The 20547-nt window shown below is 40.1% G+C and overlaps 1 protein-coding gene across 5 annotated transcripts in view; it reads right to left on the minus strand.

The window, feature by feature from the left end:
• The window catches only part of ZNF827 (zinc finger protein 827), a 135402-nt gene that overhangs the window by 77953 nt on the left and 36902 nt on the right, over positions 1–20547 (minus strand). For all 5 annotated transcript variants that reach the window (XM_050946223.1, XM_050946225.1, XM_050946224.1 and 2 more), the window contains exons 4-5: positions 11363–11843; positions 238–471 (exon numbers count right to left, since the gene is read on the minus strand). In XM_050946223.1, the coding sequence (XP_050802180.1) occupies positions 238–471; positions 11363–11843 (715 nt within the window). The remainder of the gene's footprint in view (positions 1–237; positions 472–11362; positions 11844–20547) is intronic.

Here is a 20547-nt window from a genome sequence, read left to right on the forward strand (position 1 = left end):
ATTTTAAGTGATCAGTTCTGTTGACTGATTTTATAGTCATTAACCTGAAGACCACTGAAATCTGTGCACTGCAATAATTAGACACCAGGTTGATAGGCACCTTATATCTGCCTATCTGAGGGTGGGTAGAGGTATCTTCGCTGCTCCTTCAATTGTAACTGATACCATATGCCTTTTCTTCAGCTAGCACACAGGTGAACATTTAAGAAGCTGAATATTTTTAAAGTAATCAATTACCTGATAGCTTCATGAGGAGCTCAGATGCTGCCTTGACGGACGTGTCCTGCCTTAACACATTTGTCTGCACTTCCTGTGGCTTGACAGTCTCCTCAGGGATGCTTGGAGCTGAGGCTTCGGGTCCCTGGTTGAACACATAGCTGGACTGAGACAAGGTTGAGCTTGCAGCTTCTTCATCCTGAGGCTCGTCTTTCACTTTAAATGTAGCAGTCAAGGGCTCTTTTTGATTTGCAGCTGTCAAGGGAGTTAAAAGGCTGGACTTAATAAGATGTGTAATGCATAATCTCACAGCAGCAAGAAACAGGAATGAACTGCAATCCAAGAACAGCTGGAGCAGGTATTGGGCGCTAGAACACGACACACCATTTAGAAATGGCTGGTGGGTTAGGTACGTATCTGCACCTTTGGTACACAAGAGCTCAGAGTGCTGAATCTCAAGGAAACGTGCATTTCCCACTCTTCCCTTTCTTCTTCTGCCCCTGCCCCCACAACAGCTTTCCCATTGCTTGTGCTGTCTTGTATGTCTGCCACAAGCCTCATGGACACCTAAGGATACCACTTCACATAATAGCCAATTTGGCACAACCCATAACCATTTAAATAAAAAATAAAAAAAGAACAATAAAAGATAGCAAAAGAGAAGGCAAAAGAGGGGAGCAAAGAGAAATGAAGAGAAGAGCAAATTAGTTACCCAAATGGTTTGTTGTAATAATCTTACGCATGTGAATAGAAGGATTTTTAGCGGTCCCAAACACTTCTTGGGGAAAACAGCCCTGCATTATCAAAATATTTGGAGATTTTGTTAAAATATCCTTTTAACTCCAGTTCCCACCCTGAAGAAAAACCAAAACAAAGCAAACAGGTTTTCTTTTTAAATAGCTTTTTAAATGCCTCATGTAAGCAACTACTGCTTCTAGGAGCAAGGTCCATAGATCTTGGTGCTGCTTATGTTGGCTGGGCACAGAACCACTTTGGCAAATAGCTCTTCAGTTAGTAGTTGCTAGTGTTGGATCCGTGGCACTGGATTTATTCAACTTGGTGAAACCAGGGACCTGGATACCACTTCAACAATATTGCCAACCCCAAACATTTTAAACTCATGAGTCAGGGCCCCTAAAATTACGAGAATGCCTTAAATCATTAGATTTATTTTAAAAACTGTCATATTATTTTCCCCCTGCCTTTTAATTTTTTAACCTTTAGGCAAAGCCACCTTCCCCCAATTTGCTCGTAACTATCTCTTGTTCAAAATTCCACTTCATGTGCACTCAAAAATGCAGGGCACTGGGGAGCTGCCATTCTATCCCTCTCTAATCCCATACCTACCTAGGAACAGAGTAAGCAGCACCCCCACAACATTCAATCCTGCTACTGGGGCAGTCTCTTCAGCCTTAGTCGACTAAGTCTGGTGCTCTGTGGCCAGCACTGACTCAATAAGTCACTCGTTGAGTTTTGGTAGTGTTGTCTTGCAACATTCGTGACTTTGTCATGAGTCTTGCAATATTTGCTTTAAGGATTCTCATGCCTTCCATCTCATGAAATTTGTCCCTTAGGCAAAATGGGTGTCCTCTCTCATTTCTGTCTGGGTACCTGCCAGTTATTATAATTAAATGAAAAAAGAACCAACTATTATGTTGGTATCACCACAACAGCTCCATTTAACATTCCCTGTCACTCTAACTTGAAAGATAACAAAGAGCATTCCATGCTAAACCAAGCCTATATAGAAGAGTAGATAAACATAAAGAAGGTTTCCAGAGTGATGGATCTGCACTAGAATAAATTAAAATTACAGGTAAGAAAACTAATCTGGTCCCTCTTCAGTCCTGGTTTCACTGCTCGAGACAAAATTCATCATAACACGTGGGAAGTAGCACGCAGTGACCAATCACCAACCACACTGGGAGAAATAGTGAACAGATGTCATAGTCATTACAAATAAAGAAATCAGAAAGTTTTCAATAGAAGCTGCTGACCAAACCAATTCACTTACTGTGTATTTTTCAGTGCTCACAACACTTATGATTGAAAAAAAGAAAAGGAATGATCTGCTTCAAGTGAAGCTTGGCGTTATAAGTTGGGCACAGTGAAAGTCTGGTCTGTGGTCCAGCTACGAGAGGGTTGAAGGTATGAATTTAAGAAAATAAAAGAATCCCCACTCAACCTTGCTACTGAAGGGAAGGCTGCAAGAAATGAGATCTACAGAGCCAGCAAATAGACACACCATGGTTGAAAGTGACTCTAATGAAAGGCTCTAGTACCAAACAGCAAAAACCTCGGGCCCCAGGATGCCTTATAAGTGGTCCTTGTGAGCCGCAGCTACAAAGGCATGAGATAGCAGGATGCAACCAAAGACAGCAGTGGGAGATGTGAGGATCAACAGCATGAAGTGCTGAGACTGGCAGCTAAGTAAGCTAAGAAAGGAAAACTTTCTGTACGGAACCCTAGAGTTTATGGAAAGAAAATAAAGGAATAATTTTTTAGCTGGAATCCCATAGAGGCTAGAATGCCCGAGTGACTCAATAAGTGAATACTAACTAAGATTCCAGGTGGAAAGTTGCGGGCACTGGGGATCAGGAAGAACCAAGGAATTCTGATTATTCAAATTCACTATATTTGGAAGGATCCATTGTTTGACTTTGAACATTCACACCCTAAAGGGAAGCTGTGATGAGTAAAGGGCTAACAGTATGACTGATAAGTATTCCTCGCTATTTTTGCTACCGGGAAAGTTGCGGCGGGGGGGGGGGGGGAGGGACGGACGTATCTAGAGGTGAACTTCAGCAAACTATATCTGAGACCCTAGTTCACACTTGCAGATAGCCAGGAAGTTTGTAAAATCTGCAAACTCTCAAAAAGGAGCAAGTGGTGAACAGATCTCTTTGCAGGAAGAAACTACATGGCTGAGATCTGTTATTGACTTTTCAGAATAAGATCCCATTTGCCTGATAGTTTCTGTTTGACTTATTAGAAAAAGACTGTTCATGGCTTGGAAAGAGAAATACCATTCTCCTGACAGGATAGAATCTAGCTGGGTCTCCGGTGGCCTCTCCTCAAAGGATCTGATATATTACAGAACATCAGTTGTCACTCACCATACATGAGGTGCTGTAACACAATTCTGTTCAGTTTCCAACTCCTTGTGTACTCAATCTCTGCCTCAGGAAAACCAAATAGACTACCATCCAGGCTCCCCACTCCAAAGATATTTGCCTCTATGGGAACTATTGCCAGTAAATTCTCTGTGTTTGTTTGAGATCCTCAACAAGGATCTGAATTGAAATATACATTGTCAAAGTGAAACCCTAGTTCCATATGAACTAGGGTGGTGAAACTGTAGTGTAGGCATGCTCAAAGGGAAGGGATATGAGTGTTAAGACTTACCCCTGAGCAACAACCAATCAGGTGCAACACTCTATTTAAATTCATGGTTATCCAAATCATCTTGTTTAGGAACATTAAGGCAAATTGGAAGTAATAGTAGAAGTGAAAGGTTCAAAAAAAGTTTGCTAATTCGTCCCACTTTCTCTTAAACTGTTTTGAATCTAAGTGCTTGGGGGGGACCTTTAAGGAAACCATAGAGTGCTAGTTCACACACAAGTATTGCCAGAAGAAATCCCTTCCCTCACCACTACTGGCTGAATTACAGCTAGTTCTGAACAGTGAATCCAGAAAAGAAACCATGCAGAGTAGGAGTGTGACTGCCCATAGGGACAGATGCACAGAAAAATGTGGGCTGCTTGTCTGTGTGGAGCCCGCTGAATGAGTTTTCCTTCCCTTACTGGGAACCTGCTTGCAGGCTCCTTGGTGTGATGCAGGTTCTGGTAGGGTGAAGACAGGAAAATTTTGGTTTAAAAACACCTCTACTACTGTCTTCAGAGCCATCTCCCTGTTTGCCAGCAACATGGATCATGGCCCATTGCAACAGAGGCATGATCCTGAAGAGAAAGCAGGTCAGTACCAAGTGCCAAAACCATCCTGCTGAACCCACTGATACGCCCCTAGTCTGTTGTGCAGCAAAATGAGACCCTCTGCGAGGGCCCTTTCCACCCTACCAGATGAAGACTAAGCTAGAGGAAGAGGGAGGGAAATGACTTCTTTTCCATGGGAAAGTCTTTCTTGCAGAAGGCTCTCTCACAGGGAACAGCAGACAAAACATCTGCTCTCCTCCATGAAAGCAGAGATACACCTCTACCCTGATATAACGCTGTCCTTGGGAGTCAAAAAATCTTACCGCGTTATAGGTGAAACCGCATTATATTGAACTTGCTTTGATCCACGCGCACAGCCCCGCCCCAATGGGGCACTGCTTTACCACATTATATTTGAATGTGTTATATTTGGTCGCATTATATCGGGGTAGAGGTGTATTAGGGAAGGGGCAGTTTGGCTTAGCAAAAATGCTGGTAGAAGGAGGTTTCAAAGAACAAGCGAATGAAACTCTGACTTTTTGCCAGTGGATCTGACTGAAAGGCCCATGAGTTATGACTTCTGCTCAGAAAAGTAGATTCCATCACAGAACAAGCAGAATTATCATTATATTTGTTTCTGGGAATAATAGTTTGTGCACATTTTAAATCTAGGTTGAAAATATACACTTTCTAGAAGCACAGGTTTGTATATTCCTTGCTGTGTCTTGCGGAAATGCACTGGGAAGCACTTTGTTTTACTGAAGTTCAAATCACCCTTCATTAGCTCAGACTTTGCATTCCTATATACTGTTAAATTCTGTGCATTTCTGGGAGGTGTAAAATATGAGAGATTTGATTTTGATGATGCCAAGAAATTCTTGGATGTAAAACAGCAATCTATTGGAGAAAGGAAGATGAAGCTGGTGATATATCAGAAGCAGAGGTTATTAAAAGCTTTTATTTGTCCAACTTTTAATTAACTGTGCTATTGCCCTTTTTGGGTTTTATTTTCAATTAAAGATCTAGACGGAAATTATGAAAATGTGAATTTGAAGAGACACTTCAAAGAGCTATCTTGATATCAGGAATATCTACACTGACAGCAGCATTATGGAATTTACAATGTTTTTAACTTAAGGACATGACCAAATATTTGCCAGCCATGTGTGCTTACATATTCTATTTGAAATCTCTGATTTGGGCATAAACTATGAACTTTAAACATATGCAGTATATTCTTTTCCTTGGAATTGCTAAAGAAATATATCAGTTATGACAATTTAATTGGGCGTACTTTTTATTATTTTAAAAATAACCTTTTGAAGAGTCTCCAAACCAGCCAATTCATCACTGTTGATCGGAAACTTTGCCGGGAGATTTTGCTTGACATCACATAAGCACAAAGGTTTTCAAGAACCCACACAGTATGGATAATCTTTCTAATTAATAATGCAAATTACTTAATTATGTACTCTATGTAGCAGTCAGCTGATTTAGTAGTTTATTATTCTATCAATGGATTCAGCTGAGAAAACATGAGTACAGAGTTTAGTGTTTTGCAGTCATCAGAATCCCAAGACAGTATTATTTCCTAAAATGTGTATCTTCATGTGGCTATGATAACAGTTATGAATTAAAAGGGATTTTCCCTCCTCCTTAAATACAGACTGTAGTTTCTTTAACAAGCAAGGCTGGCCAATCTTTATATATTGATGAGTGCTCCCGTTAGCTTTTCCCCCATATTAGAGTGTTTTTACATGTGCAATTTGAACAACATAAAAAGAACTGTAGAAGCAAAGTACATCCTAAGATAAAACGAGATGTTGTCTAGGGCAATGCAACTGGGTGAACACAAGGAGGAGAAAGGGAATGAAGTATGCTTTACAATTACTGTTTCTACACAAAGTCCCTTTGAAATCAGTAGATCAAGAATGACATTTATTTCAATGGGACTCGTTTATTTTAAAATATGATGAAAAGTAAACACCGCACAGAAAACTAGCACAGTAAGGATGTTGTTATACTACGTTAGCCATGGCAATGTGGCTTATTGTGAGAAAACACTGTTTTATAACAATAGGAAACAAAATTTTAAAAATGAGTGAAAGGGCAAAAATTTTCCACACAGATACATACTTTGAATCGGCTAAAATTTAAACCATAAAAATAGAAACTAACATTCTGCAAATTAAGTTACAAATGCAGTTACAAGGTTTCTGTATGGAATTGATGTACAGAAAACTAAAACAAAATGAAAAAACATGTTGGCCCTGATTCAACAAAGCACTTAAGCACGTGTTTAACTTTAGGCCTGTTTGCACTAAGTAAATGCAAAAAAGTAAAACCCATGCTTAATTGATTTGCTGGATTGGGGTCATTACACAGAGTCAAACAGACTACATGATCATAATCAGTAGCTAACAAGCTAAAGGGAAATTATTAAACTGGAGAAGATGGGGATTAGTAGAAGAATTATAAAGTGGGTACGAAACTGGCACCAGGTTGTGCTGAAAGGAGAACTATCAAGCTAGAGGGAGGTTACTGGTGGGGTTTCTCAAGGATCAGGTCTTGGGACCAATCTTATTTTATATTTTAATTACTGACCATTAATGAAATCGGCTGATGATAAAAAGTTGGGAGGTACCATCAAAACAAAGGAAGGTTGGGATATTATAAAGGAAGAATTGGATAATCTTGAGGACTGGAGCAATAGAAATGGGTTGAAAACATGAATACAGAGTTTAGTGTTTTGCAGTCTTCAGAATCCCAAGACAGTATTATTTCCTAAAATGTGTATCTTCATGTGGCTGTGATATCAGTTATGAATTAAAAGGGATTTGCCTCCCTCCTTAAATACAGACTGTAGTTTCTTTAACAAGCAAGGCTGGCCAATTTTTATATATTGATGAGTGCTCCTGTTAGCTTTTCCCCCATATTAGAGGGGGAATCAAAGTCATGCACACAGGGACAAATAAGAGCTTCTGCTATCAACTGGAAACAACACAATAGGAGAAAGACCTGGGTGTATTAGTCGATTACAAGATAACTATGACCAATGTGATGCGGCTGTGAAAAAGGCAAATAGAATCCTAGGATGTATCAAGCAAGGCATTGCCAGTAGAAGTATTAATACCATTGTACAAGGTACAGCAAAAGACCTCATGTAATAGAGTGGGAATTTTCTGTAATATTTTGTATGAATACTGTAAGTCCCGCAATTTCCCTTATATGCTGCATGGTCATCATGGGGATGGAAAAGGGCTATTTACTTTCAGGCAGGCTACCACATAGTATGGATGAAGTCTCACTGTCTCAAGTTTGTGGCCCATGTCACTGGAGAGTCCATGAAGACAATGGCAAACCTGACCCCGGAACATTTCCTTCCTAGCAACTAACCACCATGGATGGTCAAGAAGCCAGTCATGTTTCGCCAGCTGGAGAACAAAGGACTGAGGAGGGGCCAGGTGTGACTCACTTGTGAATTTGCACAGAGGACAGAAGGGGACAGAGCAGGAGCCAAGGAGGGACACACTGCTTGGCTGGCACTCTGGGCTAACCAGAATGGACCAAGGTATAACTTTCTTCTCTCTGTGCTAACCAAGATCTTTCTATGTTGTATTCCACACATCTAATAAACCAGGGATTCTCATCCTTTTTCTTTCAGCACCTCCCCCCCCCCCCCCCCCGCAACATGCTATAAAAACTCCATGGCCCACCTGTGCCACAATGACCGATTTTCTGCTTATAAAAGCCAAGGCTGGCATTAGAGGGTAGCAAGCAGGGCAATTGCCCAGGGCCCCACATCACAGGGGGCCCCGTGAAGCTAAGTTGCTCAGGCTGTGGCTTCAGCCCCGGGTAGCAGGGCTCGGGGCACTGGGCTTCAGCCCCACGCAGAGGGGCTTCGGCTTTCTTCCCTAGGTACCAGTGAGTCTAATGCCAGCCCTGCTTGGGGTTCCCTCTGAAAACTGCTCACGCCCCCTCTCCCAACCCCAAGAGGGCCCTGGACCCCCTGGTTGAGAAATGCTGTAATAAACCATACTTTTTTACAACACTGGCTGAGTCTCACTGCAGATGCTCAAGGTAGGGGTGCATTACCTCCTTTGGGTGTATAAGTCTCCCTCAGATGCCCACCTCGGGTGGACTCGCTGAAGGGAGCTCATGGTGTGAATCAGGGTGCTGAAGGCTCTGAGGTTCAGTTCAAGGAGGCGGTGAAGCTGAATGGCTTAACCCTAATGAAAGAGTGAGGCCCTAAGAGGGTCTGGCACACTGAAGGAGTCCTCCCAGGGATTGCTCCAAAGCAGTTCCAGAGCACTGGGCTTGCAGATCTGTGACACCTCACTTTAAATATTGTGTACAATTCTGCTCACCGTGTTCCAGGAAGTTGAATTGGAACTGGAACAGGTGCAGGATGATCAGGAAATAGGGAGCCTATTTTCTGATGGGAGATTAAAAGGGCTTAGTTAATTTAACCTAGCAAAAAAGATGGCTCAGAGGGGACATGATTGCTTTCTATAAATACATTACGGGGAGGAGTAATCACCAGGGAGGGAAATGAGCTATTTCAGCTAACGGACAATGTTGGCACAAGAACAAATGGACATAAACAAGAACAAATAAATTTAGGCTAGAAATGAGAGGAAGGTTCCTAACCATAAGAGGAGCAAGGTTCTAGTACAATACTTCAATAGGAGTAGTCAGGGCAAACAACCTTAGTTTGAAGATAGAGCTTGCTAAATTTGTGAACAGGATTATGACCAGGTTCCCTGCAATAGCTGGGGACAAGACTTGATGACCCAGCAGGTCTCTTCCAGTCCTATGCCCCTAACCAAACAAAATCTGTAGACCAGCCTCATTTAAACTAGAACACTACGAAGCACTAGCACACACAGCTTGCAAGTATCTTTCTAAATTAAACTGTTTTGACTCTACATGATAAAATCTGGAAAGTATTTCAGGTTTTTTTTTAGGTTTTGGACTTTAAAATTGCTGAATCGGTTTACATCTTCTATTTCAGAAAAGGTGAAACAAACTAAAAAGTCACATCTAGCCGGACATTTCTCTGGAAAGAGTCTGTCACATGCCATCTGAGAAGTCAAAAGATTTATATTCTTGAAAAGTTAAGAGCTGAGAGTTAATAGTGTCATTATAAGAAACTAATCAAAGGGACTGGATTCAGTACACTAACTGAAACAGAAAAAATACAGCTAATATTTATCAGACCTGTTAAATAAAAGACCACTGCTACTGTTATATAGCCACGCATTTTGCATAGGTAATAGCACCAACTAAGCATATAGTATTTCGAATTATGTTTCAAAATATCAACCCCTCTGGAAAATACATTCCTTCCCTTTTAACATAGCTTTTCTTGTATAGTAAACTTGGTGATGGTGGCAGTACATTTTCATCCAAATATGCGCGCACACAAAATTACAGATACATCTCACTCCCCGAGTGACTTTACAGCATGTTGCTAGGTAACAGTGCATACAAGTCAGGTTTCAGGACCTTTAGTAAGTCACCATAAAATAACTGCATGGGTCTTCTTGCATGAATAATGTACATTTGTATCCTTTTTCTGATGCCAACAGATCAGTCATTGAAAACATGATTGTCTGCCAAACTGTAAACAGCACCCCATGAACTGTTACATGAAAAACAACAGATCAAAATGTTGTAGGGTTTGTTTTTTTTTCCTCCAGTTATCAGGCTTTTTCACCTCTTGCTTTCTGCTCTCAATTTATGCTCTAAGCAGCCATCATGAACTCTATTATCTACAGTGCAGTACAGTCTAGAGAGCCACTTACTGCATAACATGCTCTTAAGCAACACTAATCTAAACTAGTTGTCAGAACCACAACAAAAATCGGACTTCTTCTAGGGGTTAAGTTTGAAATTCAACAGCAACAAAATAAGGTGCAAACAAAAAATGTTTTTCCATAACAAAAAAGGGGAAAAAAGTCAACATGTACTTCTAAAATCCAGAAGTTTCCATAGCTTCTTTTGAAACTTAATGAGAGCTGTTTGCTGTTCCCTGACTTCTCACTCGTCTTTTCCTCTCCCTTTTGCTTTGTGTCGGGTTGGCTCTATGAACCCTGAGACTTATTTTCCATCTCTCCTTGTTCCATCCTGTGTTCTCAGGTAAGAGTCTCTGTACTCCCAGAGGTACAAAGATCTGGGGCAGATGAGGACACTAGGCCATTCCAAAAGACAAGACTGAAGTGTGACTGAGCAAAGGGACATTAGACCAGCGCTTGATCCTCTGGTTCACCTGGCAAAAACATTTACTAAAATGCAAGTCACAGTCCATTTAAAGGAATGCAGTGACCAGTTATTCTCCATTTAAAAGGGTATTGTAAACTTCCAAAGGGCAGAAATGGCATATGGAAAGCACCTTGGGGACTGCCATCACCATGTAAGGCAGAACTGATTCCCTACCAACCATTTTTTCCCTTCCTCTGTTTTACATTTTCAAGCCCAAACTTTGAAGATGCTTAGCTAATAATGCCTTACCCCCACCTCTGGCATATTCCCAAAACTGAAATGTTCAGTAAAACCAACAATAGAAGACAGAAAATACAACAGATTCTCCCTAGGCACATACACTCAATTTCATAAAATTATTCTGCAGGCAACACTCCGGGAAGGGGAAAAAAAATAGAAGCGTGGTCTACATTAAATAGGGATTTCAGTTAAAAACAAAGGTTTTCAGAAGTTCTTCATGTGCCTCTTAGGCTACCAACATTTTGATGATAATAATCAAGAAAATGAAGTAACATCTTCCATTCTTTATTAGCATAGATTAACTAGGCCTCACACACCCCTGTGAAGTGGGGTCAAGCATTATAAGCCCCATTTAAGAGACGGTAAAGGGCTGAGGAAGGTTAAAGGCTAGATTTTCAGATATGCTGAGCAACAATAGCTCTGACTTCAGCTGCAATTGTGGATGCTCAGCATTTCTGAAAATGGTACCCAAAAGGACTAGTCTGTCGCCACATTGACTCAATAACAGAATCTGGAGTTCCTATTCCCAGCCTTCTAATACAATAATTAGGTGTGACCTTCCAAAAAAAAAAAAAACCAACCAACAATTTCCTGTTTTAAAGTCAGGTGAAAAAAATAAACGTATGGCAATTCCACGAATTAGTGGATGCACATCAAAGGGGGTTTTTAAGGTGAGAAGGAGCAGCAGCTGCCGCCTGCCGTTCAGTTACCTGACAGCTTCATGAGAAAGTCTGATGCCATCTTGACGGAGATGTCCTGGCTGAATAGTGATGAAGCTGTATTGGCCATGTAGTCAGAGGAGTCTTTCAGCTTTGTGTTGTTCATGGCTCTGTCAACAGTGCTGAAAGCAAAGGATTTAGCTGAGATGCTGTTGTCATCTTTGGGTTCTTCCTTTACTACTAAAGGTGGGACACCAGCACTGGCCTGCCCAGCCACCTCAAGTGTTTTAGACACAGATGCTGTCCCTGTAAGCTCAGATCCTCTTTCCCTCTGTTGCCCAGCGCAGGAATCATTATTTAGCTGCGGCGAACCCTTGACTTCAGTTTCTGGGATTTCCTCCTTCACTTTGGCTTCTGTCCTGAGGAAGTGCTGATGGCAACGCATGTGGAGTTTCAGGCTGAAGTGGCGTGAAGAAGTGAAAGGGCATAGCTGGCATTGAAATGTTTCTCCCCTGTCTTGGTGCTGATGAACCTGATTATGTGGTTGAAAACAAACACATACATTTAAAGACAATGATATAAAAATATCTTAATGGTCTCTCCCATATATCTGTCTCACACACAATTTTATAAATACGTCAATTCATTAGTGAATATGTCATTACAAGACTCTTGCTAAAAAGATCAATTTCTAATAAACATAGTATGGCACCGCCTAGGCAGCAAAGAACATAAGTTCTGGACCCAGTTCAAAAACCAGATATGTCCTGTTTCTGCACCATAGAAATCGGAAGTTCTTTTTATATGAATAAACCTTTATGATCTGGCTGTAATGGCTATCATTGTATAAAATTCTGACTCCTCAATTCAGACAGGCAGCTGGTTCTCGGACAAGAACCTTATTTATTGTGTATTTTGTTAAGTGTTATACCTATACCATTCTGTAAATAATGATATTTCAGTGCAAACTTTGAAAATGCTAACTTGTATAACAAATACTGTAATCAATTTAGGTCCCATATTAATTCTCCATTATGAGAAAAACACAGTTCTTGTTTATATCAAATAGTCACTGAAATAGTTTGTTGAGAACTAATTCTAGCAGAAAATGAAAGAGTCTGTTATAACAGGATATGATAAAGTGTTTGCATCACATTCTGATTTATCAAGTGTTACCTGGTGAACATTTTCTTTTATCTTCTATATTTTAGACTATAAGTTCTTCCACACAGGGACCATATCTTCCTGTGTGTTTTGTACACTGCCCATTACAATGGGACTCCAACCCCACCATGGCCTTTGGGAACTACCACTTGGGTATGTATACACACACACACACACACACACACACACACACACACACTCTCTGTTTCTAATTTGTAGATTAATTTAGTATTCATGATAGGGAAGGAACAAGCATAATTAGGGCCCTACCAAATTTGTGGCCATGAAAATTGTGTTCCAAACCATGAAATCTGGTGTCTCCCCTCCCCACACCCTGTGAAATCTGGTCTTTTGTGTGCTTTTACCCTATACTATAGAGATTTCACAAATTGAGGGACCTGACCCAAAAGGGAGTTGCAGGAGGTGGTCACAAAGTTATTTTAGAAGGTTCACATTATTGTCACCCTTACTTCTGCACTGCCTTCAGATCAGGGCAACTGGAGAGTGGCAGCTGTTAGCTGGGCACCCAGCTCTGAGGGCAGCACCCCGCCAGCAGCAGTGCGAAAGTAAGGGTGACAATACCATACCATGCCACCCTTACTTCTGTGCTGCTACCTTCAGAACTGGGCGACTGAAGAGTGGCAGCTGCTGACTCAGGGCCCAGCTCTGCAGGCCGCATCACAGAAGTGTGTCAATACCATACCATGCCATTCTTACTTCTGTGCTGCTGTTTGCGGCAGCTCTGCCTTCAGAGCTGGGCTCCTGGCCAACAGCTGCTGCTCTCCAGCAGCAGCGCAGAAGTAAGGGTAGCAGTACTGCAACCCCCCCTCCCCTTACAATAACCTTGCAATCCCCACACCCACAATTCCTTTATGGATCAGGACCCCTAAATTACAACACCTTGAGATTTCTGATGATAATAGCTGAAATCATGAAATTTACAATTTAAAAAAATCTTATGACCGTGAAATTGACCAAAATGGACCATGAATTTGGTAGGGCCCTAAGCATAATGATAGCAAACTTTCCCAATGTACTTTAAATTCAGACTCTAGCAGCCATGCTATTCAAGCCCTGGGTATTCCTTTTACAAATACTGCTAAAGATGTAAATTTGTTCCATTCTATTTGGTGATTGTATAATCTGGACAAAAGGGCACTCAACTGAGATCAACACACTCATTTACACTTGTGACCTAAACAGGATTTGAACTCAGGCCTGCATAGATGTACGGTTAGCAAAGCAATCAAATCTTGCATGCCATTTAGCCCTTCTGCATTCAGTGAAAGTACATTTCATTGATGTTGCTAAGATTTATACTGCAGCAGCACCCAAATGCCCCAAACAGGATCAGGCCTCGTTGTATATGTGCTGTACAAACACACAGTACGAGATAATCCCCCGCTTACAGCAGAACATCTGTATAATATATCATAAATAATAAGAATTTGTAATGAAAACATAAACAAAATTAGTTATCTGTACTACTGGAAATATTGTGATATAGAAGTGACTTTTTTCTTTATCAAGAGACACTGAGATGTACTAACAGTTGCAAGCTCCTTCAGTATAGCAACTTTATCTCCTACACCCACTAAATTCATGTGTGCCTGGCTGAATCTTTAGGATCCCCATCAATCAGTGTCTCCCTGCGCCCACATTTAACCACTTCCGCCAGAGGACCCATGTCATAAATATGACTCCTTAAGAAGGCTGTCAAAGTCACTGCTGCTGTCAGGTGGCAAAGTTTGTGTGGAAGCCCAGTTTCTTCTCCCAGGGGCTCAGAATGCCACCTCTGCAGTTTCCAGAGTTCAGAGAGAGGTGACGGGTCTGTCTGTTTTGGATTTCTCTTGTGACAGGTCACAACAGCAACATCGCCAAGCTGACCATGACTTGCTTTATTTTGAAACAAAATGCACGTTAGGTGACAATTTTGTGGATTATACAATAAATAAAAAAGGAAAAATTCTTGCTCACTGGACCCAAATTCAGGGATTCCTGTTTAAACCATAGGAAATGGATGAAACAAGTTTCCAGAGCAGTGACTAGCACGCCTATAGTAGTATTTTAAAAATTCCAATAAATTAATTGGTTTGAAAAATATAAATACTGATAAAAAACAGAAAATGATAATTTTCATTTAAAGGGATTTTAATTGTCATTCACTTCCTGGTCCTGGACTGCAGGAAAGAACGTAGTTATTGACATATTGGATGGTCCATCTACAGTTGTCCAGTCTCCTCTCTCTGATAACGACTACTTCCAGATGTTTCACAAGGAGAAACAATAAACCCTGGAATGGATAGCTATAGGGCAAGTTTCTTCCTAAATCCTATTCAGCTTATACCTTGGAGCAGGGGTAGGCAACCCATGGCATGCGTGCCAAAGGTGGCACACAAGCTGATTTTCAGTGGCACTCACACTGCCCGGGTCCTGGCCACCAGTCTGGGGGGCTCTGCACTTTAATTTAATTTTAAATGAAGTTTCTTAAACATTTTTTAAATCGTATTTACTTTACATACAACAATAGTTTAGTTATATATTATAGACTTATAGAAAGAGACCTTCTAAAAACATTAAAATGTATCACCGGCATGTGAAACCTTAAATTAGAGTGAATAAATGAAGACTCGGCACACCACTGCTGAAAGGTTACCGAGCCCTGCCTTGGAGCATGAGGACCTTATTTTATCCTATTTAATATAACGGTGGATGTTCTCCTTGTCTGTATAATTGTCTAAACTTTGTTTTAATGCTGCAGTGTTCTTGGTCTGAAATGAGATCCTGTGGACAATGGGTTATAAAGGCTCAGGCCCTGATCCTGAAATGACTTTTGCATCAATTAACCTGAAGCATGCTAGTAGTCCCATTGACTTCAAAGGATCTATTCACTTAAACTTCAGCTTGTGCATGTTTGCAGAATTGGTTCCAGTTAGGTGGGGATTAAAATATTTCCTTTTCATCAGTTTTAAATTTGTTTCTGGCAGCTGAATTCAGTGTCCTCTTGTTCTCATATTACAAAAAAGAATAAAAAGAAGTTCGATTTACCTTCTCCATCACATTCATTACTTCAGTCTTGCCACCTCCTCTCTAATCTAAGCAATTAAATTCTTTTCAGTTCCTTTCTTCATAGGAAGTTCTTATCATGCTGCTAATCATTTTGTTGCCTGTTTTTGAACCTCTTGTATCTGTATATAGTTTTTTGATTGAGCAGAACTGAATACAGAATTACAGGCGAGAGCATGCCATCTATTTATATAGTGGCATTATAGTATTTTCAGTATTATTGCTGTCCCAGTCTACATACATTCAAACATTTTGTTTGCTCTTTTAACCACTTCTGCACAATGAGAAGATGTTTTCATTCAGCTGTGTACAGTGATACTCAGGTATTTTTCCTGAATGAGCATGATTAGTTTAAACTGTTCCTTCTAATAAGCATGCCCTTGCATTTGTCAACAATAATTTCATTTGCCATTGTGCTGACTAATCACTTAGCTTTTTTAGGCCTTCTGAAGATCTTCTCAATTCCTCCTAGTCTTGACTCTCCTAAGTAATGTTGCATCATCTGCAATTTTGCCAGTTCACTATTCACTCCTTTTTCTAGACCATTACTAAATAGATCAAACAATACTAGTCCTAGCATAGAGAAATCTGCAGTTAACCTCGTCATACTTCACAGATTAATATATTCCTAACTGTTGTTTTACTGTCTCTAAACCAATTTCTAATCTGTGATAGTACTTTACCTCTCACTCCACAACTACTTAATTTTCTTGACAGCCTCTTGGTGAGGGATTTTGCCAAAGGCTTTTTTAAAGGCCAAATTAATTATCTCAACTGAATCTCCATTATCCATTATTTTGATGACACACTCAAAGTTTTCCAGTATATGAGAATATGATTTTCCTTTACAGAAGCCATGTACCCCTATCATATCATGTTATTCAAGATGTTCTATTCTATTTTTGTCATTTTAACCAGTTTTCCTTGTATCGGTCTGTGTCTTTTTTAAAAACAGGTTTAAGATTTGCAATCTTCCAGTCTACTGGCTGATTTTAATAAGTGACATTTTTCTCAGCAGCTTGGTCACTTTATTTTTAAATTCCTTCAGAGCTTTTGGGTGTACATCACCTGGTGCAGGTCACTCATTTTTCTATACATTTACCTACTTGTTCCCGAACTACTTTTTTTGGCACCTCAGCCTCCAACAGTGTCTCACCTTTATTACTTGTAAAGAGTAGCTTTGAAGCATCTTCCCAATGTGATGAATTCTGATGCAAAGACAACCTTCAGTTTCTGTGAAACATCATTATCCTCCTTAATTGTTCCCTTAACTCCTTGGCAGTCAAGTGGACCCACCACTTCTCTCGTAAACATCCTGAGTCTAATACACTTAGAATTTAAAGAGTAAATAAACAAAAACAATTTTTTTCTGACCTACTTACTATCTGACAATTTAGCTGCCATAGTTTATTCTCTTTACTTACTACTGGTTTTGTTTGGGATGGATATCCATTTTCTGGAGGACATAACTGGCTAAAACACCTTCTTGAACCTTGCAATTTAACCATATTTCTCCCCTGCCCCACTTTGCCTTCCTGTTTCCATTTCTGTTTAGTGATATGCATGCTTTTGAGGCCTTGTTAGGATATGACTGAGAAGTCACTATGCTAAGACCAAAAATTATAATTTTCTCTTTTCATTTAGGGTATTTTTCCTCTCTTAAAACAAAAACAACTGTCCTTTCTAAAGTTCAGTATTACCATGTGTGAACTGGTTTAAAGACTGTGGACACACCCAATCAGAGGGGCACTCACGAGAGGTGGATGCAACCCTATTGCACCATAGACTCATAGACTTTAAAGTCCGAAGGGACCATTATGATCTTCTAGTCTGACCTCCTGCACAACGCAGGCCACAGCATCTCACCACCCACTCCTGTAACAAACCCCTGACCTATGTCTCAGCTATTAAAGTCCTCAACTTGTGGTTTAAAGACTTCAAGCTGCAGAGAATCCTCCAGTGAGTGACCCACGCTGCAGAGGAAGGCAAAAAATCTCGAGGGCCTCTACCAATCTGGCTGGAGGAAAATTCCTTCCCGACCCCAAATATGGGGATCAGTTAAACCCTGAGCATGTGGGCAAGACTCACCAGCCAGAAACCCAGGAAAGAATTCTCTGTAGTAACTCAGATCCCACCCTATCTAGTGTCCCATCACAAGCCATTGGGCATATTTACCGCTAATAGTCAAAGATCAATTAATTGCCAAAATTAGGCTATCCCATCATACCATCCCTTCCATAAACTTATCAAGCTTAGTCTTGAAGCCAGATATGTCTTTCCTCCACTGGCAAATGGCTGGAAGGATGTTCCAGAACTTCACTCCTCTGATGGTTAGAAACCTTCATCTAATTTCAAGTCTAAACTTCCTGATGCTAGTTTTGGTATGATCCCTCCCCTAAGGATGTTGAACTTACTTACATTCTTCATTAATCTAAATAATACAAAGAGGCTGAATTGCTAAATTGAGAATAGCCTCTCCCCATACGTGCTCTAGGACTAGATGTTCCAGAAAAACAATAATTTGAAGCGTCAAATTTCTTCTTTTTATCTTGTCCTAATGTGAAAATTGACCAGTTTACATACAGATCTTTGAAGTCACCCATTATTATTATAATAGACTTAGCTGCTGCTTTGCTATTCCTCAATGTTGTGCATTCAGTATCCATTTTCTAATCAGGAGGGTAATATATTTGTATTCCTATGGCATGGAATTTTTGCAGATTCCATATTATTGTCCTCTTCACACAGAATCTTTGGTTGGGTATAATTCTACTTATCCCCAAACAATTTATGTTTTCTGAATAGTTTATACCCATGTAATACGGATTCTTGTTTTTTGTTATTCCACAGTGATTCAGCAATGCTTGCTATGTCAAGGAGCACTTCAGTTACTAGGCAATCGAGTTCACCCCTATTTTTGCTTTAAGGTTCTAGTATTGTTATATAGACACACACTTATTTTTGGCCATATGCTTATTCTTAAGTCCTTATGTGGATACCCCATTGCTCTTCTGGAATATAATTTTGTGATCTTAACCAACCCCTCTGCAAATAGTGTTGGAAGTCGAGCAGAAAGCTGTGTCTTAGCACGTGCATGCTCCATAGATACGGAGTGGTTCAAAGCTGGGTGCCTGAAGCCTACAGCAGTGTTCTGAGGTGAATTTCCATCCATACCTACCTATCAGGGGAAATTGAAAAAACTGAGATTTTATTCCCAAATTATCACTCTCTCTTATGTTATTTTTTGTCATTTCAAAATAAGTACATAACAATCTTTTTTTGAATTAGGAAAATAAATTCCAGTTGTATATTAAACCCAGACAGGGAAGGGCTTACAAACTGTCGTCTTTGTTGCCTTTTTTTTTCCCTTCGGAAATCCTCTTTGTTCCATCCTTATGCCAGTCAACTTCACTTTCCTCAGGTGTAGCACCAGTTTAAATCATGTTGCAGTACCAGAAATGAGTCCTGAGTTCCTGGGAGCAGACCAGATAGGCCTTCCATGCATAAGGACTGAAACTTCAGGTTATGAATGTTTTTTGTCTCAACCCAGGTGAATAAAAACTAATTTTAGTGTACATTTCTGTACTGAATATATTTTAGGTTTTTCTATAGGTATCATTATGGAATCCAAATGTCATACAACTATTAAACATAAAAATGTGCATGCCCTAAATGACACTATTCTTACAGCCTCCCTTGTTTATGAAAGGCACCTGTGGGTATTTTTCCTTCCTGCCTTTCACTTCCTTGCCTCCAGTTGCAAGTAGGTGGTGGAAAGAGGTCCTTGGATAAAACTTTATCAAAAAGGTAGGTATAAAGCTGAACACGGTCAGGGTTAGAATCAGTCCAGTACCCTATAGTTACATGTTCTATAGCTGGAGTCAAGACACCAGAAGTGCTCTGCTCCTTGCAATGTTGTACTCTAGTCCAAACTCATTGGCATGACAGTTAACATAAAGCTATCAAAACTGATTTTCTAAGAAATGAAAAAGGCAAAGAAGATGCCCTAAGCAAACACCTACAAGTCACTAATAAAAATCAAAACTCAGATTCCCGAATTATAATAGAAAGGTGCACAACATCTAGAATTCTAGAGGAAGGTAAAGGTACTGTGACCCAAGGCTGTGCTGCCGTAAGAAAATTAAGAAAAGGCTCCTAGATTTTGATGACAGTGGGTGAAGACTGCAATAGATTAATGCTTTGAACAATCCTGTCTGCCATCCTGCTCTACTGAACATAAAACATGACACAAATCTCTCAACACACTTATACAAAAAAAGGGTTGGATTTTGATGGAATCCTGTCTGAGCAAGATGGTGCAGATTGACAAACAAATCCATTCCATTAAAGACTTCATTTTTGAGTCATTCTTTTGTTCTACAAAAAGAACAGGAATACTTGTGGCACCTTAGAGACTAACAAATTTATTGTAGCATAAGCTTTCGTGGGCTACAGCTAGAAACCATAGGCCCTGGAGATGGTATACAATCTCGGCTGCAGCCAGGGATTTAGCCTGAATTTATGGTAGACTCAGTGGGTGTGGCTAGTGGCAACACTTTGTGTAGGATAAAGAGGAGAGACTCCTATCTGCCAGAGTAAGATAAAGTAGTTTCAGAGGAATGGTAGGACACTGAAAGGCTGTGAAATCTCCAGCAAGAGAAAGTATACTGTGCCTCTGATTAACTGCTTTAGTTTTTGTTTTACCCTATTCTATTTAATTTTTCTTTTGGTTTTGTTTCTAGTTTTTGGTTCGTATTTTATGTCTGTGTACTTTTGTTTTTGGAAACACTTTTTTTTTCTTTAAATAGAGAGAGTTAAGGAAATATTTTATATTGTGGTAAAATAAATCTGTGCCTCTTTTGTCATCAGCTTACCCCATCACCAAAGAAAACTCATGTCATTCTGGCAGGGTGTCAGTGACTTTATCAAACACATATTCTCTATCCCCCTCACCAACCACACATGCATTTTGGATTCATCTTGATTTTGTCCTCCCTGATGCACCA

This window comes from Gopherus flavomarginatus, chromosome 3, assembly GCF_025201925.1.
Source record: "Gopherus flavomarginatus isolate rGopFla2 chromosome 3, rGopFla2.mat.asm, whole genome shotgun sequence".
NCBI lineage: Eukaryota > Metazoa > Chordata > Testudines > Testudinidae > Gopherus > Gopherus flavomarginatus.